Here is a 25550-nt window from a genome sequence, read left to right as displayed (position 1 = left end):
ATATTTTGTGGCTTTGAACTTTTCATTTTTCAGTGTGTTTTACTTTTGTGTTCTTTGTTTATGGAGTTTTAAAACCACTCCATGTGCATCATCTTTTTCTGTGTGTCACACAGCACCTTCAGTGCAGTGGCACAGGGATGTCTTTCAGACTTCCCAAGGTTTAAATACCTTCTCTCAGACTGACTATTGTCTCCCAGAGCATGTAAAGTTAAATTGACTTTACTAGTCTCTTTGAATTTACTGATCCAGCACACACTATCTTCCTGTAGAGTGCTGGAGGGGTATCCTAGCTTCCCCTGAGTCAAAACACTCATGTAACAGTCAAATGTTACCCTTTCCTACTTTAAATGGCTGGTGGCAGTGGTTTAGATCAAGCTACCAAGATTTTTCCTGACCGCGAACAACGGTAGCTAAAAATCGGGTCAGCCATGTTTTTCAATATGGCGCCCAAGATCTATCTGTAAAAACAGACTCCGGTCGACTTTTTTCACCATTTCTTTTAGGAAAGGTCCTTCTTGTGTTTGTCTCTGCGCCCCAAACCAGGTTTGGTCTCTTTGTTCGTTGGCCTTTGGCGGGCTTCAGTGCTGAAGCCCTCCTCTGGCGCCAGGGTGTCTGGGGTGGACTGGATGTGAGGGAGGTGCCCGAAACTCCCTGTGCTTAGTCTCCTAGGAGACCTGAATGCACTCTGGCGTGATGGGTCGGCTGGCTGTCCGGCAAGGACAGCCACCCTGCTGTGTGAGTGACAGCCAGGCTGGAATGAATGGGGGAAAACTGTTTAAAAGCATGTCTCTGGGACTTGGAAAGCAGAGTCGACCACTGGAACGAAAGAACGAAAGACGAGCTGAAGGAAGAGGACTGCTGCAACTCCTGGACGACTGGTGAAGCCCTGCTGCAGGTCTGAATTGCCTGAAACTCCATCGACAGAGAAGCCCTTCAAGGTTAACTTCTTCCTTTAAGTTTGGTAGGACCAACCAACTCGCAAACCACCTGGACATCCTCCCCATCTGGTCGAATTTTCATCAGAGTGCTGTTGAAAACTGGATAGCCAGAGGGAAGGAAACCAGCTCGTGGACTTTAAGGCACTCACACCTTAAACCGACGTTTGAGCCAAGTTTGTGGCCTCTTCCCTGGACAGTGCAGGAACCTCCCGACGTCCTCCTTCTTGTCCCCATGACTGAAGCTCAGGAACAGCAAGGCCTGCCCGAACTGCCAGGAACAACTGCCTGAGCTACAGCTCTTCTTCATTGAAAAGGTACGGTGCAAACGCGGTCCGGAAATCTTTTCGGCCATCGAGAAAGTTTGTGGAACTTGTCTCTTCTTTGAAGGCTTGTCCTTCCCTAAACAATCCTCAAACTTTTAGCCTAGCCAAATTCTTTTAAAATCAGTGGCAAAGACTTAACCGTTATCTACCAGAACTGTGCTATCCTATACAAAGACTCTGACCCATTGACTTTGGCCCAGGCCTATTGAGAAGAATTGCTGGTTGTAGTTAACTGAAACCCTTTTCCCTGCCTATGAATGTATTTGTGCTGCCTTTCTTATAACCTTGTCTTTTTATCCCCTTTATAAGTAACTGAAGTGCCATTTTGCTCCCACTTCAAGGAAGCTGAACGTGTTCAGTAACATATTGGTGGTGTATTGTAGTTTATTAGTATGTGATATTAACATGCTCTTGCTAGTGGAATGTTTTCTAACTGACTGTGTAAATAAATGTATATTCTTTTACCAAGAAACCTTGAATCTGTGTATATTTGAATCACTGTATTTGTTGGTCCTTTGTGTAACTTGTTCTACTGCTCACTAAACTCTTGAGATAAGTCTGGCTGCTCAGCCATTGCTACCACTTTACTGTGTAGTACAGGCTGTACCAAAGGTGAAATTGTACTGACACTTGTAGTCTTAATTGCATGTAGTGTTCCCAAAGGGTACTGCATGTGATTCTGCCTAACAGCATGAATGGCTGCCATTCGGGCCACTTTGGTGTTACTTTAGGATGCTGTATTCTGCAGGTGGTAACACTGGCTAAGAGCTACGGATCTGCCTGTAGTTCAGCCTATTCAAGTTGTACTCTTCTCCTAACTGCTCATTGACTGATTGGGCCTCCTTACAAGTAGGGCGGTAAGGGTTAACGGTCACCGGTAATGAGACCGGTGCCATTAAACCCTTACCGCCCTACTACGAGTTCCCTTTGCGGGCGTTAAGGACGGGACCCGCAAAGGGACTTCAGAGTGAATAACGGTACCGTAATTTACGATACCGTTATTAGCACCTTCCCCATTCCCAATGAGCCCTATGGGGGCTCAAATGGGAATGGGGAAGGGCCCTGGTGAATGGGGAATTACCGGTCCCGCCAACCTTGGAATGGACCGGTAATTACTCCATTCGCCAGGGCGGAATCAGAACGAGTTTGGAGGCAGCCATGCCGCAAATAGCGGCGTGGTTACCTCCAAACTCGGAATGAGGCCCATTATCTTGTCAGTTCCGAACCTTGCAATTTAGGACAAGAGGCACCTGCTTTCCAGACTCTCTGGTTGGGATTTTCTGTGAGAAGAGAAGGGTGTCTTGGTGAGACACTTTCTGAACATTGAGTTTTTCATGGGGATGCCCTGTGCCGCTTCAGAGGTGCAATCCATTGTGATATTTCCAATTCCCTTAGAGGTTGGACCCACAGGGACAGTTCGTTTCAGTGCATAAGTGGAATTCCTAGGGTTGTATTGAAGTACATTTGAAGTCCAATTTGAAGGGATGATCTGGGAGTGTTCATGGTTGGAATTTACAGGTGTGTTCAGAATCCGCTTGATAGAGAATTCCATGGGGAAGTTCAAGATCGACTGTGGTGTGGGTTTGACACAGATGTTTTGGATTAAGTTAGAATGAGATGTTTTGGGGACATTTGGCTTTGCCATTGCAGTTGTCTTCATGGGGATGTGCTGTGTTAAGTTATTTGCGGATGTCACACAGAGGCTGCTAATCAGCTCTGAGGTGGATTTCCTGGGAATGTTCTGCATCAACTCATACAGTGTGAATATGCTGAATGAAATTTGCTCATACGGAGACCTGACACCATTTTCAAATAGGCAGGCAAAGGCTATGGTGGGGGCCCCTATATATGAGGCTGTAGAGGATGGCAATTCAATATAGGCCATATCAGAGTAGGCACTGGGGCCTTCATAAATGACCCAGGGATCGGTCCAGCTGTCTGCATCTCTGGGGAATGTACTGAGGTAGACTCCCAAATTCACCCGTGATATTGGACTGGTTGGATGACAATACAGCACCCATGTTGGATTTTGGAACAGTGCATTGAGTCTGGTGCATGGGCTGGGTTTTGGGTTACCATCCAATATACAATGGGTCTTGGCAGGTGAACAGTTAGGAACACTTCCTTCATTGGCGCAGCATTCAGAGACACTTCTGTCATCTTCCACAGTTCTCCCATGAACACTCTCTTTAAGAAGAGTATCCCCACAGATAATATCTTCAAATACTTTTTCACCATGACAACTAAGCAAGAATTCCTCCTTAGCTCTGTACTGCTGTTGCCGATTTCCCAAATGTATGCTGCACAAGGATTCCAGAGACTGGCATTGAATGTCCATAGTTTGGCCATCAACGTGAAGACTACATAATCTTGTAAGCTCTTCGAAGAGTGGTATGTCAAATGGGGCTGGAAACCCAATGATACTGCCATGGCATCCATTTTGCGACTCCACCAGTTTTTGCACCAGCTGTCCTGAGTTAAATCCAGCTCCTCGATCTGTACTGAGGGCCTGGACTCTAAATCCTAAAGGACTACGGGCATTGCAGTAGAGGACATTGGTCCCATCTTCCTCATCCACTGCAGCCACTTGACATTCAACTGTCTTCAGGTTGGGAATGAAGTCACCAAACTTCCAATTCTTGCCATGATCATCGCTGTAGAAGGTAAAGGAATGGGGTGTTGTCTTACAAAATTTCCCAAAGCACTCTGTGCAGTCAATGTGATAGGCATAGGCCGGGATCACCAAGCGTCCGCACTTTAGCTGGATCCCATGTCCGGGACCCAAGGCAAAGGTGGCCCATTCTGTAAAAGAAATACCATGATTTAAAGTGTGGAAGCAATCAAGGGCTGAAAACATCAATACAAAGAATGGTTGGTTGCTATTCCACTAAGTGGTGTCTTAACAAGACTAAGCGGGTCAAATCCAGAATATTAAGATAGGAATTGCACAAAAAACCCAGCATGCAGTGCATACAATACCTAGCATTGCAAAATATTTCAGGCGTTGCCAAGCCTGAGCCCCGAGGGCCTACCCACAGCAGCTTTTGGGATAATCATTGACCATGTAAATAACTCCCATTGATATTCTCTGTGTTCAAATCCTATTTGTGTGGATATCTTGAGAACATGGTATGGATTTTGCTCTTGAGCACGTGACCTGCAGACCTTTGACACATGTACTGCAGCTTTATCAGAACAGTCATTGAAAAAGTGTGCATTTCCTTAGGTATATGATGAGTTTAATACCATAGAAATGTTTTTCAAATAAAACAGATTCTCTCAATAATGGCATATTAACTCCAGACGGCAGTCTGGTAAAATCAGACTTTTTCAATACACTATTTCCCATGTTTTCAATATTCTCCATAATACTACGCATCAACAGTCTAGGAATATTCACATTAACAAAATCTCTGATGAGCTTTTCTTTCCTGTATTACAAATCATGCTATGGCAGGGTTATATAACAAATGTTATGTTATCTTATTGGGATTTATACTGCACCCTATTGCCGTTTGCATGGTCTTCGGGTGCTCCAGTGGATCTGAAGGGGAGATGGGCTGGGTGAGGTTAGTAGGAAGAGGGGGAAAATACTAGATAGCTTTGCAGTTGTGTTGATGCATGCAGACCAGGCGTGCCGTGAGCTCTACAATGGGGTCCGTTTCTATATTTTCAGTGTCAAGAAAAAAGCTGCATTTGTGTCCCAAGGCGAGCATTGTGTGCCTGTGGCGCTAGGATGCATTGGCTTGGCGTGCGGTATGTAAGTTTGTTCTAGAGGTGCTACGGGTTATGGGAGGCAAGTACTTTTGGTGCTGTCTCAAATCTCACTCTAACTTGCTCAGGTGCTATGCTCATTTGCCAGCTAATAGAGGGAAGACAGACAACGATCCTACTAGGCCAGGTGTCATTCAGATCACGCAAGTGCATGGGAAGGGGAAGGAGGAAAGTGCAGGGGGAAGGGGAAGGGGACAGTGCAGTACATGGGATAATAAAATAAATAACAAAAGTAAAAGTACGGCCAGCAGGTGGCAAGTGCAAGGGTAAGTGCAGACATCAGGTGTCAAGTGCTGGTGGTGGGACTGTAGGGATACAGAAAACAGTCCCCAAGTGTGGGGGCTGCCAGGGAGGCAGTGCAGCAGTGTGACTGGCGGGGGAGGGGACCTCAGCCTGAGATCAGAGGGTGGCCAGGTAACCAAGGCAGTTTCAGTATCAGCCAGGAAGTCAGCAGGGGAGAGGAGGAGAAAAAGCAGAAGCAAAGAGAAAGGTTTTGAGGTGCATCCGGAACCGGAGATGATTCTCCTCAAGTTTCAGGGAGGCAGGGAGTCTGTTCCAGAGGGAGGCCCCAGCCGAAGTAAGAGATCTATCACCAACCCTTTGCTTGGATAAGCGACTGACCCTGAGGGAGTTGGAGGTGGATGAGCGAAGAGCTTGAGAAGGAAGATATTTAGGAAGAGAGAGTTGAAGGTATTGAGGCCCCAGAAGGCCTTATGGACAATGCAGAGGGTTTTGAACTTAATCCTTGCAGCCATTGGGAGCCAGTGCAGAGATTTCAGTCCTGGAGAGATACGATTCCTGGGCTTGAGGCCAAGGACAAGTCTTGCAGTCCTGTTCTGGATGAGTTGCAGAGGGTGGAGAGTAGAAGCAGGCAGATTTAGAAAGAGGCGGTTGCAATAATCCAGACTAGAGAGAACCAGAGCTCTGGAGTCAGTGAGCTTCTGGGGGAAGGAGAGGAAAGGAAGAATACCTCATAGGAGGTGTAGCTAGTAGTGTGACTTCTTAGAGACATCAGAGATATGAGGAGAGAAGGAGAGTGTGGAGTCAAAGATAACCCCGAGGTTTTTAGCCTCACAGGTGGGAGCAGGAAGAGGGCCAAGAGAGGCCGGCCAGAGAGTGACAGGAAAGGAGGGAGTGGGTGTGCCGATGAGGAGAATCTCAGTCTTACTGGCATTAAGGAGGAGATCATTGGCGGCACACAACTCCTGGATGGCGGACAGACAGCCAGAGATGAGAGAGGGGGAAGAGGTGGTGGAGGGTAGCCTGAAAATGAGTTGAGTGTAATCCGCATAGCACTGGAAGTTGGGGCAGAGTGCAGCAATGCGGTGGCCAAGAAGTGCCAGGTATTGGTTGAACAGCCAGGGAGAGAGTTTAGACCCCTGGTGAACACCACAGGTAGAGATAGAGATAGAGGAGAGGAAGGACCCAAGTTGAACCTGGAAGGGTTAATCAGAGAGGAAAGAAGTCAATCATGGCAGGGCCTGACCAGTGATCCCCAGGTTGTCACGTAGACGGTTGAGCAGGTTGGCATTGTTGACTGTGTCAAAGGCAGAGGAGAGATCAAGTAAGATGAGGACACACAGGGTGTTGGAATCAAGGTTTGAGAGCAGGTCTTCACGGATGTTCAGGAGAGCCGTTTCCATGCTTCTGGCAGCTTTGAAGCCAGACTGATGATCATGGAGACAACCAACAGATTCATTGTGAAGATTGAGCTGGGAGATGGGCAGCTTTTCCAAGAGTTTGCCCAGGAAAGAAGCGATGGAGATTGGGCGAAGTTAGCCAGGCAGGACGGGTCGGCAGAGGGTTTCTTAAGAAGAGGGTGCACAAGGGAGTGCTTCAGGGGGAAGGGAAGACTCCAGTGGCGAAGGAGTGGTTGCAGCAGTCGGCCAGGGCAGGAGCCAGGGAGTCAATGTGGTCCTTGAGGGTTTTGGAGGAACAGGGATGAACCCGTTTTGATGAGACTTTCTTAGATCAGACTTGTCTAGAAACCTTGTCTGGGGAGAACAGGGGAAAGGCAGAGAAGGAGGGAGGAGAGGTGGCCGAAGACGAGCCAGAGGAAGATCAAGGAGTAGAGGGAGGAAAGGGGGAGGAGGAGAGCGAGGACAGGGTGTCCTGAGTTTTAGAGTTTAAATGAGAAGCCAGTCCCGTGGAGAGGGCCTGGGAAGGGACAGGAGAGGTAGAGACTGCAGCAGGATTGGCCAGTTCCTTGCAGATTTTAAAGAGTTCAGTCGCGTTGTTAGATGCCGTAGAGACGCAGGCTTGGATGTGAGCTCTCTTCTTGGTGCGGACAGAGATCCGGTATTGCCTTTGGAGCAGGCGGCAGGCCAGTTTGTCAGAGGATGTATATGAAGCATGCCATTTCCTCTCAGCCACCCTGCACTTGCGTTTAAGGGTGACGAGGTCTGAGTCGTGCCAGGAGTTGCACTTGGCTTTGGGCTTCAGGCGGATCCCCATGACAGGGGCAAGAATATCGAGAGTATCAGATATAGCAGAGTGGAGCATGGAAAGGGCTGTGTCAGGGTGTGATTCAACCAAAGGGGGGGTGAGAAGGTGGCAGCGAAAGCCTCAACTGACACATGCTTCATAGGTCGGATGACCGAGAAGGTGGGTGGCAGTGATGGAGTTGGGTTGGTCTAAACGGTGGAGAGTGTGAGCTGGGAGGAAAGGAGAAAGTGATCATTCCTGGAGAGAGCAGTGGTGATAGGGATAGAAAGGGGAAGGTCAGAGGAGATCAGAACATCCAGAGTGTGCCCTGCAGAGTGCGACGGGCCAGAGGGGAGAATAGAGAGTGAGAGAGAGTCGCAAAGGTCGCAAAAGAGTCCAGAGGAAGGACAGGAAGCATACAGGTGGATGTTGAAGTCTCCAAGAAGAAGGAGTTGAGTGGTCGAGACTAGGAGGGAAGAGGAGAGGTCCACCCACTTAGAGAGGAAGGAGGAGATCTGACCAGGTCACCGGTAGATAGTAGCCACAGTAAGGGAATGGCTAGGAGAGAGAGAGAGCCTGCAGACGAGGCATTTGAAAGAGGAGTAGGCCTGCGTAGGACTGACTGAGGCAGGAATCCACTCAGGGAAGATGATGGCTACACCCCCTCCGGAGCGGTTGGACCTGGGCATGGAGAGGATCTTGTAGCCGTCAGGGAGGAGAGTGTCAAAGCTCATGACAGAGCTGGCCGTGAACTATGTCTCGGCGAGACCGAGGACATCGAGGTCAAGTTCCTCCAGAAGGCGGCAGATGTTGGGGTGTTTTACAGCTGAGCGAGAGTCAAGAGTGGCAATATGGAGAAGGTTGCCGTCCTTGAAAGACTTCCGGGGAGGAGTACAAATCAGAGGTACATCCTGCGGAGGTGTAGAAGAAGCCTGAGGGGGAGGCAGAAAGGGAAGGAGCAGAAGGCAAGGTAGCCAAGGAGGAGGCAGCAGGGGGAGGCGAGGAAGTCATGGAGGGGGAGAGGGGCAGCAGGAGAAGAAAGGAAATTGATGAGGCATGGGAAGCATCTATCGAAGAGGAGAAGGTTGGTATGAGGGCCTTGGACCAAGACAGTACCATTCACATAAACATTAACAATGACCTTAGAGGACGGGAAGGAGGCCAGGAGGGCCTCCAACCGGGTGCCACCATTAATGGGAGAAGAAGAGAAAGGAGAGAGCACAGAGGCCATATGTCTGGAGAGGGAACGACAAAGAGGATGTCAGTGAAAGTTTGCCTGGAGGAGGCACTGGTATAAGTGTCCGCGATAGGGAGCCCTGGGTTGGAGACCAGCATATCCTTTTTATACTTCTTCCTACCAGATTTAGTGAGGAGAGCAGGATAGTTGATAGAGAAGCAGTCAGAGAAAATAGGTGAGACAGAGAGCACCATAGAGTAGGTAGGGAGAGGAGAGAAGAGGAAGGGAGAGGGAAGGGGAGAACACTAGGGAAGGACAAAGGGCAGGGTGCAAGCAGACGAGATAGAGAGAGGCGAGACATGTTGAAACAATTAGACAAGACAACAGACACTCAGATTTAAAGGACAATCACAATGCAATTTTAAAAACAGGAGAAAACACAACCAAGTTTGAGAGTCTTCAATAGAGGGGAAAAGGCCTAGGTTTCACAATGCAATTTTAAATACTTTCACAATGCAATTTTAAATACTTTCACAATGCAATTCTAAAACAGGAGAAAAACACACCTAAGTTTGAGAGTCTTCAATAGAGGGGAAAAGGCCTAGGTTTCACAATGCAATTTTAATTACTTTCACAATTCAATTTTAAACAGGTGAAACACACCTAAGTTTGAGGGTTTGCTAAATGGTCAAGTTTGCCCGGTAAAGTGAGGTTCAGAACCTAACCTGGACCACTCTTACCTGTCATAGTCGCAGATGGTTGACGGCTGGCGACTGGCTTCCCCTGCGGACACCTGCAGACACTAGCTGGAGCCGCCTCAGTTGGAGCCGCCCTTTGCCTTGGGGCCCTTTGCCACAGGGGCTGCCGGGCAGAGGGCTGCCCTGGGGAGGTCAGTGAGGACCAGCAAGAGGCCAATCAGAACAGGGGGCGGGAAGGGAGGCGGGAGGAGGGAGGAAGCAGGAAGAGGGAAGCGGGAGGGATCGGGAAAGGAAACAGTGGCAAGCGTTGGGCAAGGAGGTCAGAAAAGGCCTAGATGGTATTTTCCCATCCCAGCAAGGGCTTCAATGGCCAGCACTCACCTGCCTCGCCAGCAGCACAAAGAGGCGAGCAGGGAGGGAACCCACTGATACTGCACACACACAAAGGCCAGGAGGCCAATCAGAGCGAGGCGGGCGGAAGGGAGGCGGGAGGAAGCGGGAGGGATCGGGAAAGGAAACAGTGGCAAGCGCGGACACGGGGCTCAGAAAAGGCCCAGATGGTAGTTTCCCAGCCCACAAAGGGCTTTAATGGTCAACACTCACCTGCCTCGCCAGTAGCACAAATAGGCGAGCAGGGAGTAAGCCCACCGATACAGCACAAACACAAAGGCCAGGAGGCCAATCAGAGCGGGGGCAGGAAGGGAGGTGGGAGGAGGGAGGAAGCACGAAGAGGAAAGCGGGAGGGATTGGGAAAGGAAACAGTGGCAAGCGTGGGGCAAGGGGATCGGAAAAGGCCTAGATGGTAGTTTCCCAGACCAGGAAGGGCTTCAATGGCCAAAACTCACCTGCCTCGCCAGCAGCACAAAGAGAAAGAGGCGAGCAGGGAGTGAGCCCACCGATACAGCGCACACACAAAGGCCAGGAGGCCAATCTGTAAGCGGATTCAATTCAACACTACAGCTAAGTCAATGCCTAGTCTGGGATGCTGAGGGAAACCCTTATTGATATATTTTTATGTCCAGTTCGTTTACTCTGGATGACAACCCTTATATAACACCCCTCTCTCAGAATCCCCCTGACCCCACTGAGCCAAGAAGTAGGTTTGTTTTGCAAATTAAAAGGTTTATTTGAAAATTAAACAATATATATCTATCACACTTTTATAGTAAATTAATATTTGATAGCACACTTGTGAAGATGATAGTGATCAACAATGGATAATGTTACAGTGGTACACTCTTTTTGATGGCTTAGAAGTGATATAGAGAGGATAAAGTAGCTGAGAATGCTTTTATGGCTTCAAGGACAATGCAATGATGAATGAAATACAGTACAGAAAATAAACTTGGTATGACTTCAACAAAAGAAAATGTAATCACTTTTCTTTGACAATTCACCCCCCCCCCCTTTATGCAATGTAAAGAGATGGAAGAAAAACACACAGTTCTCAGGAATGCAATCAAATATAATTCAGTTCCCCCCTTAGCAAGCTTAGAGGAAAACAGGTAGGAGTTTTAAACACAGGCAAAATCCTTTTAAATGTGGTGGCAATGAAGTGAAAAATATACTCAAATTGCTTTTAATTCCCTATAGGAGGTTCAGGGTGAGAGAGATATATACGTTCAATTAATTCAGGATCACTTTAGCAATGCTCTATGAATGATTGTCAGGTTGCAAACGAATTTCAGCAAAGGAAAGCAAGGACAAATATTTTTACACGTGGCTGAAATTAAGCAAAATGTCAAATCGCGGCAAATTTAGTCGCGTGCGTCGAGCACAATTACGGAGGGAGTATGAGAAGTATCAAGTCGGATTAGAGCTTGTTGGAAAGCTTAGAATCTCAGCTTCAAAATAAAAGTTATCACAAACGGTTCCGGAGATACGGCCGATTTAGTAAAGGTAGTTTTTTGGATTTGAAATTTTAAAGCTCAGAATGACAGATGACAGTTTTCAGTTTTAAAGATGACAGAATGACACGATTCTAGGAGGCAGTTCTAATAGGCTAAAATAGTTTGGACTAGATTATTTTAAACTAAGAGATTGGGTTTTGCACAGTTCTGGCAGTACTCACACTATATTTTGGACAGGAATGCGACTTCGCCACGGATCGGGTCAGGATTGGACTGCGGTTCCCTCACCACGGACGGTCTCTGCCTGGTTCTGCTCACTGGATAATTCTACCTTCTGGGTCAGCTCTACTAGCGGCACTGCACAGAGGTCTGGATCTCTGGTTCTGACAAAAGTTCTCGGCACTGCACGGCGGTCTGGTCTCTGGTTCTGACAAAAGTTCTTGGCAAAAATTCAAACAGCTCGCCCGGCTGTTGAATAGTTTGCAAATGATTTGGAGGCCTGCTGAAAAAGGATTCAGCTTGTGGATTCAGGCCTCTCTGCTACAAATTCTGAAGTTAATTTCTGGTCTCTGGAGATTGATGGATTTGAATTCTGGATCTCTGGATGTGAAGTCTGAAGTCAAAATGCTCCACAGAAAGTGAAAAAGAAAGTCCTATCTGGCTTCCAGTGGCTCTTTTTATGTCTTTAGAAAGTGGGAGGGTCGGCTCATCTTCTATGCCCAACCCTCTCAACTTATCATTGGCCAGTTCCTCCTCTCTTCCTTGATTGGGGGAACTGGGTTGTGAGTCAGAGTGATGAGGTAGGTTTATGGTAGAGGATCCTCCCCTTGTCAAATTGCACACAAACCTATTTCTGATCCAAATACATATTTATCTGTGTACCATTTTTCTAATATTATACGTCCAGTTAACATATTTTCTGTAGCACCAAACCATCCAATCCCTGTCTTTGTAAGATGTCGTGTCCACTTATGACAGAATTCTGCCCTTTTCATCCCGATCACGACCTCTAAACCTTTCCAGATTTTACACAAATGTGCACTAGGGATATGGGTTTCAGATGATAAAGTGTCAGATTTTTAACATGCATACATTTGGAGAAACAACCTTTTTTTCCACTACTATCCCCAAGAACATACCACAGGGTCCTAACACCTCTTAAAATGTGCACAGAAAAATCACAAGAATGATGATGTTATTTATATAATTTTTACAAGTCCGCACTATGGTTTATCCATCTTTTTAAAATTATGCTCTGGCCCCAAAGGGGTGTGGTTTTCCAAAGCATATGTGGTTTTCCAAAGCATATGGTGGAATTTCTGGTTTATCCACTTCCCCCAAGCTCAGCTTGCTCACATATGCAGTGCCCCTCCCACTTCTCCTTCCAAGAGGAAGCCATTTTACGACCCCCCTAATATAACATGTGCCTGAGCCAGGGACAGTGCTTTGTTTAGTTTCCTGTAGTCCCCAGGTGTCACTCCCCTAATTCAATCAAAGAGGTGTCATCTCCTTTTGGCAGGGGCAGCAGGATGCAGCCAGGCCTGGGAACACAGCTGCTGATCAACTTCAACTCCTGTCGGGGGTAGTTGTCAGGCAGAATCCAGTCTCATTAAGCCAGGTTTTAGCTAAATGTCACTTTTGTTCCCAGTTTTTCTTCATTCAAATCAAACTTACAATTTTTACACATGCAGCTAGAATGCTGATTCTAAGTTCAAAACTATGACATTTAACAATTGCAACCTATGTTACTCTCAAAAGTAGGTCACTAATTTATTTTAAACATTTTGATTTTAGTGGCTTTCTGTCCATTTAACTTAAGCTGCTGACATCCACAGCTCAGCCAGTTTTGTTATAAACACTGTTTTGGGCTCTTCACCTTTCCAGATTTTGTATGCACACAAAACTTCATTCTGCCAGATGTCTGCTGGTGTTCAGTAAGATTTCTGAATATCTTGCAATGTTTGAAATAGGCATTTTGAGCTTGCATTCAGGGAAACAAAGGTGATTTTAAAGCGCATTTTTAGCCAACCGGCACTGCTGTTTTTCCTGTGGCACACATTTCACTCATGGCACTCCTGGCCCATCATGCTTGCCCTGGTGGGTGGCAGGTTAGGCAACCATTTTGGTGTGCGCACAAACTGCGCGGTTTTCCCGGATTCTGGCGCAACTGTGGGCTTTTCCGCCATCTTGGATTTTCTAAGCCCACAACACCAAATGTTGCAGCTTAATAGTCCAAACGTGGGTCAAGACACCCAACAAATCAGAGCGCAGGGCGGAAGGGAGGTGGGAGGAGGGAGGAAGCGGGAGGGATTGGGCAAGCCTCGCCAGCAGCACAAAGGCGGAAAGTTAAAAGTAGGAGTTCAGATTCGTCAAAGTGCCCCATGAAGCCATCCGTTAGGCCTAAAGGGATGCTGTGGCTGCAGGGTAGTTGAAGAGAACCATGATGACAGCAAAAGAGAGAGTTGGGGCAGAGAGTGACAGGGTGAATGCCCATGAATGTGGCTGACCGGTTCATGCAATCATCAAGGATGGATCTGTATAGCAAGGATTTGTGAAATGAGTCACTGGAAGGGGCTGTTTCTCAGGGGGCTTCAAGCCACAAAAGCCTGGGATGCCAGAGCCAATGGAAAACTGTTATTGGGCTAGTTTAAGGAGCTCCAACAAGAAGTGTCATGGAAATGTCTTGAGAAAATGAATCAGGGTTTTTTGGACACTGTTGCTATCTGCAAGCCCAAGGTATAGAGGGGTTGGTGGCCCTAACTGCTTCATCATTGCAAGGGGTGTATACAGTGGAGGAGCTACTGCTACCAAGATATCAATCATGGGGTGCTGCAGATAGTGGTTCTGATCTCAAGCAGCAACACTACTACTATGTGAAGCATTGTTTTCAGGGCCCAATGCTGAGGCATGTTTTTGTTGATCATCAAAGCCGCTGGATTGCCTGGTAGATCCGATGAGGAGAGTTGTTCTTTTATTTTTTGATTCATCAATGGGGCATGATTGTTGTTGATCATGAAGGGTGCTGGATTGCCTGATGGCCCGACGAGCAGGTGTGGTTCTTCAATTTTTTTGATTCATCTATGGGGCATCTTCGTTATTGATCTTGATGCTGCTGGATTATCTGGGGGCCCGATGAGTGGAGTTGTTCTTTTTTTGATTAATCAATGGGCCAGGATTGCCTGGGGGCCCAGATGAGCAGAGTTGTTCTTTTGATTTTTCATCGGGCTTCAAGAACAGGTGTTATGGGGTGTCTGACAAAGGTAGCCCATTGTTTTTACAGGGGTGATGGGATGGGTCGCTATATGTTGAATGACTTATTATAACTTCTAAAGATATGTTGTGTGTGATATACAATTCATGGGTTTTATACAGTTCTTAAGAGGTGCATTGTATCATGTTATTTGCAGATCCTAGGTGAGGTAAAGAAAGCTGTGCATTTAGTTTGTAGGTTTTTACGTAGTGCTTACATGCCAGATATAGATGTGCAAATACAGCAGTTTTTGTTTTATTAACTCATAGACGATTGAATGGGTAACCACATGCTGTGATTGAACCCCCCCCCAAGAAGCTCGCACTTAGATATTTGTACATGGTTTCTTAATGCTCAAGTATTTGTCATTATGGAGATCAGGCTACAACATCTCTTCGCGTGTGCGCTGGCTGGACATTCCAGCTGCAGCAAGAGTTATTTTGTCAGAAAACCTTTAGGAAACACTCACACCGCGATACCACATAGCCTGAAAATATTGCCTGGTTCGACAGCTGCTGGCAGCCTCTTTATAACACCTTGCAACAGCATTTTAAACACCTTCGGTTTGTAGAGAGTATGCCCGACCGTCTCAACGACGATCATTTATTTCCGCCGAGCATGGTGAATATGATTATAGTGGATGATTTGATGACCGAGGGGGGCCAGAATGCCAAACTCTAACTACTGAACCCATATGCATGCATTAGTAATGGCCGAACCCCAAACCCTCACCCATAATGATAGGCTCACAACTTGTTTCACGTGTTGGCAATAAAAAGGCCATAGGATTTTATTGTACAGATATGGGTTATGACAATAACAATATCACATATCATGATGGTATCATATTTTTGGGCAACAGGTCCTGAGGTTACCCCCTCGGACCTGTGCCGCCACACACAGGCAGGTTCCCGGCTGGCCGTGTTCCCCCAAGAGTATGCCCTAGAGACAGCCCCTGTGAACAAGAGTATTGATTTCCCGAAAGAAATGCTTCATGCCCTGGCTAGACAGATGGGTGCCGTCGTCGATAAAAAGGTCTGGGTTGCCTAGTGTAATGGCTGGGTGTTTTATGAAACCCAGTCCTCTAGTCATACAGAATCTCTGTATAATCCTGTTCAGTTTTCTTCTGGATATGTCTATAGATTTGTAGCAGTTGGCCCCTAGCCATTTCTTTCTTGGTAAGATGGCTGAGAAATATGTTTCGGTACCCCTCCAGTTGTGCGAAATGCCTGCTAGGGAGGAGCACATTTCTTCGCATAGGGTGCGTCTAGCTGTGTTGACTAGGTCGTTGCCCCCTAGATGTATATCAGGAATTCTGGTGGGTCCCTGTATGCCACCAGTTCTGCTAATGTTTCGTGGACGTCCGCCCAACGTAGGCCTCTGTATCCCCACCATGAAGTAATGGTGTTTCTGAAAGGTGGCCCATCTTTAGTCTCTTCTGCCCATCTGCCTGTCCTGAAAACGAATGAGTGGCCAACTATCCATGCTAATCGGAGTGTGGTCCTCAATTCGCCTGATGTTTCTATGGTGGTGGGAGGGAGGGAAAGGCAAGACAAATTATTAGGGCGGATGGCTATATCGATTGCGATCTGATATATCTTTTATAACAGTCTGACTTCCATCCCCCTATGTTTTTTAGCAGTTGCGGTGCTAAACCTCCTTGCCATGCAGCGGTGGTGGCACCTATCCTGAAGGAATGAGTTCCGAAATGTTTGGGATCCCACCCTGCTCTGCTGATTGCTTTCATCAGCACTCCTTTAAATTGGTAGCGGCTTAGGGCCGATGCATCCTTGTGGATTAAAAAACTCCCCCCCACTTTAGGTCGTTGTGCGTAATAGAGGTTGGTGATGCACACAGGGCAGTTTGTTGCCTCATCGATGCAACAAATATTGATGGTTCTTTTTGCACCCGTTTTCGACTGTTGCATTTCTATATTAACACTCTCCTGTCTCACCCTGATTTCCATGATGCCCAGGCCGTTTGTGGCCTTGGTGCTGGAAGCGATGAGTTCACCTACCCGGAAAGCCCAGAGGTAGACTAGGAAAAAGGCTGTTTTAAATAACATTATCTCGTAAGGGTGCCAACATATGGCTTCCAAATGGCTTGCTATCTGTACCAGTTTGGTGAAATCAAGGGGTCGGCGGGTGTCCACTTGCGGCCCCTCCAATCTGCCCCATTCCTTCATTGCATAAGAAATGAGTGTGTTCTGAGTGGGGTCTGAATCGCCCCAAATCTTCGTAAAGTATGAGATTGCCACCAGGTGTCGTTTAGCCCAATCCCTTTTGAAACCTTGTTCCCGGGCCCATTTTAAAAATACTTCTATATCTTTAATCGTTATTAGTTCTACGTGGTTTAAACCTGTGGCTTTGAATACTGTTTGCAAAAACTTACTGTACTGTGTTGCTGTGGTGCTTGCCACCGCCTTCTCTGCCATCTCTGTTAGGAAGCATGTGAGGTTGTTGGCACCCGTTGTTGTTTTGCCTGATTCTTGTTGGGCATCCCGGCCTGGGCTCTCTGGCGCTGGCGTTGATGCCAATGTGTAGCTGACACCCTTTTTAGAGGTGCCTGCTTTGTATTGATCATCCCGGCCTGCACTCTCTGGTGCTGGGTTGATGCCAATGTGTTGTTGGCACCCGTTTTAGAGGTGCCTGCTTTGTCTTGGTCATCCCGACCTGCACTCTCTGGTGCTGGCGTTGATGCCAATGTGTTGTTGGCACCCGTTTTATAGGTGCCTGGTTTTGGTTGGGCATCCCGGCCTGTGCTCTCTGGCGTTGGCGTTGATGCCGTTATCCTTGTCTTCCCATTATTGCCCAGCATTCTGCTGGTATTGGCGTCATCTGTTCTTGGGCATGCAGCGCTAGCTCTCGGAATCTTGTCCACTGGAAGCGAGATAAGGCATCAGCAATGTTATTATCTTCCCCTGAAATGTGCTTTGAGTACAACGTTTACTTGTAGTGTGACTGTTGTAATGGCTCATAATACTTTTAGTACTAAAGGGCATTTCGTAGACCTTCTGTTTATGGAGCCCACTAGAGCCATGTTGTCGCACCAAATCAAAAGTTCCGTATTCGCTAGTCGCCTGCCCCAGATGTGTAATGTTAGCCAGATGGGGAATATTTCTAGTAAGGTGATGTTTCTTGTCCACCCTGCTGTTTGCCATGAATTGGGCCAGTGTCCTGCCACCCATTCGGATTCTAGTATGGCTCCAAACCCCTTGCTCCCAGCTGCGTCGGTGTAAAGGACCCTGTTTGACCGGATATTTAAAGGTGTTTGCCAAAGTAAAGACCTGTTGAAATCTCTGAGGAATTTTCCCCATGTTTCCAGGTCCTGTTTCACCTCTCTGCCTAGCCGGATATGCAAGTGTGGTTTGGTGAGTGATTTGATTTTGAACTCCCGGCTTCTGGAAAATATCCTCCCTTGAGGTATTATTTTGGATGCGAAATTGAGGCTGCCTGCTAAGGATTGTATTTCCTTTACAGTCCCCTTTTCTCTCTTTATCAGGTTTTGTATTTTAGCCAGGAGTTCTGATATGTTTGTTTTGGGGATTTTGCAGAGCCCCTTTGCTGAGTCTATTTCGATGCCCAGAAAGATTATGTTTGTGTCTGGTTTGGTGTTTTTTTCCCCCGCTAGGGGAATTCCCCATTGAGCGGCCATGTGCTCCAGTTTTGTTAAAGCCTGGCCGCATTCCTCGGAGTTTGGTGGCCCTATGACCATGAAATTGTCTAGGTAATGTACTATTTTGTCTCTGGTCTCTGCTTTAGGAAAGCCTAAAGGCGCGGGGGGTTGGGGCTGCCCCTCTCCAAGCTGCCGATGGTAACAGCAGTTACCCTGCCTCGCTTGTGGGATGCCCATGCAGCATTGCCCAGAAAAAGCCTTTACTTAATATTCCCATCACCACAATCTAAGCATTTGTAATATTGAGCAAAACTTGTTTTACAAGGGCAAGAGCAACAGGTCTATAACGCTAAATGCTAGTTATATAGTGTTATTTAAAATGCCCTGTGATAAACAAAACTAGCTGTGATAGCCCACCAGATGTATCCAACCAAAATGTATTTTTTCATGGAGTCTTTTGAAGACGCAACCAGTAAGCCCCAATGATATCTACTGGTTGATTTAGAAACAACCAATCTAGAGGATTATAGATTGTTTACCCGCTGATTATATCCCAAAAAAGACATCTAAAAAACATTAAGCGCAAATCTGCGTCACTAGCCGGTGATGCTTTCACCATGTCAACACGCATACAGAGAAACATTGTGCTGCTGAAAATGCTTGTGTATGCCACCCCTCAACAGTGCAATGCCATTCTAGCTGCAGCCTCTGATGCTTTGGTGGCCACTATTTCGAAGAGTGATCTGATCACTTTAAAGAGACACATCCCTCTAACACACCGTCAAATAAGTGTGTTGAAAAAGAACGTCATCAAAAAACTGGGCAGTAAGCAAATATCGCTAAGGGCTAAAAGAAAAGTGGTCTTGCAGGCCGGCAGTTTCAAAGGTTCGCTCATAGGCATAGCCCTACCACTCATCACCAGCTTGCTCGGGGGGGTAGTAATGGAACACACCTATAAAATAAATTTGATGGACAAGCGTCAGTTAGAAAGCCTGACAACTCACACCTCTGTGCTGGAATGGGATATACCAAAGGTTGTTACCATGCATCTCGACTCAGAAATGAAGGCTGTTTTAAATAGACCTGATTAAGCGGTGCATGATAAAGCGCCTTATATTCTGAAAATTCTGCATAAATACTTAAACCACGCCCAACACAGTGATGCAGAGAAAAACAAACTAACTTTATGCATGCCGCCCGAGGAATCTAGCAGAGTGAAGGCTCCACCAGAGGCAGATCCATTTGTAGCAGATGTGGTGAAGACCCTCAGCCAATGCTATAAACCTAACACAGAACTATTGCTGCATAAGATGGAACTGCAAAGGTGGTGGCCACGTGGACCGATAGGGGGGAGTTTATTTACAGAGGCAGGGTTATAAGGGGTTTGAACCTGCACAATCTAGTACAGGGTGTTACAGATCAACATGGGGTGGACCGACATATATCTGGATTTGAACGATACGCCCCGCTGCTATAATAAATGCCCCCATCAGCTTGAACGTGTTTATGCAAGCAATCACCGATTTAAATATTCCGACCTCGGTTGTGGCTAGTGTCGCCAAACGATGCCTTCTGGAGCGGATAAAAACTGGTGGTTCTGTAACTCCTCCACAACAACACAGCCCTTTAGTCACCCCTAGAAACAGTCCCTGCTACCCTAGCACTGAAAATAAATGGAATACCAGCTGGTTTAAGGAATCTTTACCCACCCACAACATGCATGACTCTAAAACATCTAAATGTATACGTTTATTTTCTATTTTTATTAAGATGTTTGTGGCATAACATGTTTTCTCTCTGTATTAAATGTCTTTTTTTATTAATGTTTTCAATTTATAAAACTGGCTGTTTTTTATTGTTTTATTATTTATTATGTATAATAATGCACAACGCTTGATGATTTTTAAAAAGTCATTGTATTATGCATGTATCACTAGATAGACGATCCATATTTACATTTTTGACACACTCTTAACATTTTGCGAAATCTATACAAGTTAGGTAAAGGCTTGTTAATAAATCTGGTTACCATTTGATCCTTTTGCATGCGATTGTTTGAATACATTTTCAAAACAGCCAATAGCAAAATAAATTCTTTGCAGTGCTTTTCACATAGCCCAGTAAAACTCTGGCATATATGAGGTGTTGCAGGAAGTGTGCCAAACTGTCAAACACTGTTAGCACATCCCACTCCCACCACAGAGCTATCCAATGTGTTCCACCCAGGGCCTGCGGGTAGGTGTTTACCACCAGACTAACCAGGCGATTTCTGGACAGGCGCTAGGGACATGTATCGCTAGCATACACATTGTGAAATGTTTTCCAAGCGTGTCTATGCTTACACAGAAATCCTTTCATCTGTAGAGTGTACATTAAATATCAAAAAGGATGTTTCTTTGTGTATTGATCTCGAGAACGCTATCAAAAATGCTCCACACTAGCAAAGAGTATGTGGCGGTTAGGTTTCTTTCAAGCTTTATTTTAGCACGTAGGTTCCTGCTTCTCAGGAGGTTGAAATGATGCGCTAATGCGCTGTCTGGTCTTAGATCGAAGGACATTAGGGTATAGCCGAGAGCATACTCGTTGCGTGTGAATGAAGCTGTTGCATCACGCGTGTTCTTTCCATTGACAGCCACCAGCCCTGTCTATTCTCTGATTATGTTCGAAAGTCCGGAGTGCATGGATTGGCAGGAATCAGAACACCATCCTTATGCAGTGCCACATAGTTCAAGTTACAGTGTTGGAACTCAAATGGGTTTTTTATTGTATGCCCCGCTGAGCACAGTTGTTTCAACAATCCCCATGATGATTATTTTTGGTAGTTGTCCCAGGAACAGGTTTTCTTGAGTAGTACCAGAGCTGCCACTAGGAATGCTTAAGACTTTAAGGGCGACTCTCTCCACAGGATCCTTTCGGTGCTGGACTGCTCGAGTGGGCAGGACAAAGACTTATATGCAAATGGATATTCCTCCATTGTGAAAGGTACATTGAGCTAAAACACGTGGCTGCAGACTCTCAGTGGGTAGATTCCCACACAACAGGTTATCATGCTGTATTCTTTCATGCAGACGGGCGCCCTGATCACTTTTTGATAGGTGTACTTTGATAGAGCGTCGATGGCAGCTAGAATATAGCGAAAACCATCGTTATCTCTGCGAAACAGACTGAAATCCAAGATGTCATTGTTGATCGATGGCACATACTATGGCATTCGCTGTTCAAAATTTTTTCAGACCTGCTTGAGTAGCATGTAAGCCTCTTCCCCTGAAAGCCACGTCTTGACGGCTCCCTGTGACATCTTTTCACCATCGGTTTGCAGATTATGGCACAGGCTGTCATGCCCTCCACAACTACCAACACCTCCTTCATCATAATATATTTTCGGCAAAGTTTGCCCCATAACCGCTCAACATAAAGACACAATCAGTTTTTATACACAACATATTTTTATTAACATGTACAACAGCAATTTCTATGAAAAATATATTCACATTAAAATGCTAGAGCAATTGGGCCTGTTATAGATTCCATAATACATGTGATTACTGCACAAACACATTGCACGCCGCTGCTTCATACACAACCATGACAACATTCCATTATGCGCTTAATTATATATACTTTATCTCCGTCCAGTTGGAAACTTTTTTCAATGATGTTTCTAACACCCATCGGATACCCCTGTTTAAACTGCTTCATTTTAAAAAGAGTTTTATTCACTGATTCTAAAGCCCATAATGTTTTAGACAGGCATTAATCAGTTCCTGCACTGGTCCTTCTCTGTGTCATTGGCTGCGTCAAGCGCAACATATCTACTAAAGGTTTAGGGCTCAATACGACACATATTTTACATAGCGAATTATCCATGTAAGCTTTTTCCAAACATTTGTGAGCATCCTGCTGAGCATCATTTATTTTATGTCCGTAGCACCATCTGTAAAGCCCCTATAAAGCCCCAGCTACTATGGACGTAATCCCCTGGGTGGCCCGAATATCAGCGCAAGGAGAAGCTGTCGTGTCCAAATCGGTCTCCATTAGCGTAATACATTCCTTACACAGACTGTTATTCCCAGGCTTTCAATTAATTTTGAACAGCAAGCACAATTAATAATAGCATTGTCTTTAAGGCTATCAGTCTCCATCACCGAAAGACATGCCTTGCACAGGCTACTTTCAAAATACCCCGGTTTTCCAAGTTGGTTTGAACAGCAAGCACAATAAATATTGACAGTATTTGCTGCAGCCTGGTTCTCCTCACCCCGGCACACATGACCCTATTTTTCATCAAGGCCCCCGGGGGCGAAATCAGCCTCCGGTATCATTGCTCCATCCACCTGCAGAGCCATAGATTCACCGTCTTCAGAACCTGCATCGGCCATGCTTGATTGATCCATACCCGCATCATCAGCATCCCAAAACTCTACTGGTTCATAGTCGGCTATAAAATCCTAAGCATCTTCCATCCCATCATACACCATAAACCAATCAGAAGTATGACTATTGTCATAACCTCCAGGGCTTCCTCGGGTGTTATCCCCTCATTGTAACTGTAGCTGTTCATAGTTGTTGTTTCCTGTGTAGCCCCTGAATAGCTCAAAATGCACATGTTTCTCATCCCTACCACAAAAGTTATATATCCGAGTTGTAAGACCCTCCCCCTACGACATCACAGCCTTGGCCGTCCCTTTATATTTAAATGTTTATCAAATCTATATTCATCTATACTCGCTATCTCTCTTGCTTGTGTCATTGAGATTATACAATCATGATGTCATCGATCTTATTAATAAAATTTATATTACATTTCTATCAAGGTTCAATGTCCCAAAGTGACGCAGCAAACTTCATAGCCCGTATAAAATTCATAACGTCATCTATACTACAGATTTAATATCAAGTTCATATAAAAATTTAGATCTGCTTTTATATTAAAATATATCCACATTTTTAAATAAAATTGATATCAATTTTATAAGCAATTACTATAAAACTAACATAAAAAGTATACTGTCCTAAAGCTATTTATAGCTCGATCATTTTATATCAAACTTTCTTGAAATTCTTCAAATATATAAACTGTGTATACAGTTTTCATACAGTTATTGGAATTCAATAAAATTGCTATCAAAAGCTTTGGGGGGGCTTATTCATTTGATATCAAACGTATACCCGCATTTCTAACACCTCTGGGTGGAAACCCACTCCAGCGTCATCTCCGCATCACGCCGCTGAACCCGATATTCACAGTCTCTCTCTTCACAGCTCCCTTTGCCCTCAACCCTCAACCAGTCAGCACCGCAGCCACATGCTCCCACCCACATTTTTATAAGAATGTTATATTCACTATGAATCATTTAAATAGGAAATGTATATTCAATTCATATGCTTTTTAATATAAAATTAGAAAGCACATTATCTGAAAATATACATTTGATATCAAATAGACATTATCTTTGATATCATTTTATTACATTTTTATGAAGTGTATATCAAACTCATATCAAAAGGGGCGAGACTAAGAAAACAAAAGGGGTGTTCCACCTGTCAAAATGTACTTGAAATAAAAAGGGGGCCCATTGTACTACTCATTCCCATGGAATCGAAGGCTTTTTCGGCATCCAATAGGACTGCTGCCACCTGCAGTTCAAGCTGAACATCTTGCATCATGTCAAAAAGCCAGTATAGGCCATATGATGTTAACCTGCGCAGAATGAATCTGGATTGATCCAGTAGAACACATTTTGGCATTAGCAGGAGGAACCTATTTGCCTGAATTTTCACAAATATCTTGTTGCCAATATTAATGAGTCGTATGGAGCAGTATGATGAGCATTCTGTGGGATCCTTATGTGGCTTCAATAGGAGAATCACTAGCACCTCACACACTCTATCTGTCAGTTTACCTTGTCATATAACTTATTATTTATACATTTAAGAGATGCAGTCCTACCATGCTTGCTAAGGCTTTATAAAATTCAGATGACAAGCCATCCACCCCAGGGGATTTCCTGCTTGGGAGGTTGTCCTTAATGGATTTGTGTTTTCCCTATTGTAATCGATGCATTAAGCTTTTGTTGATCCTCATCCTCCAGCCAATAGAGAGCCACCTGCTCTACCAATTGGCTAATTTGATGGGAGATTTTTGAACCTGTGATGCATATGATTTAGTTTATAATTTTTCTAAACTCATTTAGGATTTCCAAATTGCAATATTTTAGCACGTCACCATCTGCCCTAATCACATGAACAAGTGTAGTGGGTCGGTCCGCATTTGCTAACAATGTCAATATTCTCCTGGTCTTCTGCCCCCCCATCCCAATATTGCTGTGCATTCATGTGGCTGGCCAAATATTTAACCTTGCACTGTGTTGTATCTCTGAATGCTTGTAATGTGGTGTGTATCTCATCCATTCTGACAGCTTCTTTATCTGCAAAGTACTCCTTTTTCAAAATCTTTTAGCTTTTTTCACAGTTGTTTAGATACCTCCTGATGTAGCGAAGCACGCTGTCTTCTTTAAGGATGCAGAAGCACCGTATTTAGCACTTGAATACCTCTCAAAATACAGATGCAGAGTCCACCATTCCTCTATTTGTTTGGAAGAATTACATTTCTTTTAGTAGGTCCAACTGGAATGTTACATCCGTCAGGGTGACTGCATTAAACCTCCAGGTGCTAGCATTGGTTTTATCTGTGGAGATGTCAAGTTACACTACCAGCTGCACCTCCTCAGAGGTATTCTTCCTTTCCTCCCCTTCCCCCAGATGCTCACTGTCTCCAGAGCTCTGGTTCTCTCGAGGTTTGACTAGTGCAACCGTCTCTTTCTAAATCTGCCTGCTTCTACTCTCTGCCCTTTGCAACTCATCCAGAGCAGGACTTCAAGACTTGTCCTTGGCCTCAAGCCCAAGGATCGTATCTCTCCAGGACTGAAATCTCTGCACTGGCTCCCTGTGGCTGTGGGGATTAAGTTCAAAACCCTCTGCATTGTCCACAAAGCCTTCTGGGCACAGGGGGTCTCAATTCCTTAAACTCTCGATTCCCAAATGTCTTCCTCTCGAGCTCTTAGCTCATCTGCCTCCAACTCCCTCAGGGTCAGTCGCTTCTCCAAGTAACGAGTTGGTGGTAGATTTCTTTCTGGAACAGTCTCCTTGACTCCCTGAAACGTGAGGAGAACCATTGTCGGTTCCAGATGCACCTCAAAACCTTCCTCTTTGTTTCTGCTTTCTCTCCTCCTCTCCCCTGCTGAACTCGTGGCTGAAACTGCATTGGTCACCTGGCTACCCTCTGATCTCGGGCCCAGGTCCCCTCCCCTGCCAGTGGCACCCCTGCACTGTCTCTCTGCCATACCCTGCACTTTGGGACTGTTTTCTGTATCCCTATAGCCCCCTAACAGCTCTTGACACCTGATGTCTGCACTTGCACTTGCCACCAGCTGGCCGCACTATTAGTTATCGCTCATTTATTCTATTTATTTTACTGTCTTTCCCATGTACTGCACTTCCC

General features: G+C 45.6%; 1 protein-coding gene across 1 annotated transcript in view; it reads right to left on the bottom strand.

Moving 5' to 3' along the window:
• Positions 1 to 2224: 2224 nt before the first annotated feature.
• The window catches only part of NEU4 (neuraminidase 4), an 82267-nt gene continuing 58941 nt past the window's right edge, over positions 2225 to 25550 (bottom strand). Inside the window, exon 3 of the mRNA XM_069618092.1 lies at positions 2225 to 4063. Coding sequence (XP_069474193.1) covers positions 2496 to 4063 — 1568 coding nt within the window. The 3' untranslated portion in view covers positions 2225 to 2495. The remainder of the gene's footprint in view (positions 4064 to 25550) is intronic.

The sequence above is a fragment of the Ambystoma mexicanum genome, chromosome 10, assembly GCF_040938575.1.
Source record: "Ambystoma mexicanum isolate Mex_15411 chromosome 10, UKY_AmexF1_1, whole genome shotgun sequence".
NCBI classification, from domain to species: Eukaryota; Metazoa; Chordata; class Amphibia; order Caudata; family Ambystomatidae; genus Ambystoma; species Ambystoma mexicanum.
This window is presented reverse-complemented; position numbering and strand designations above follow the sequence as displayed.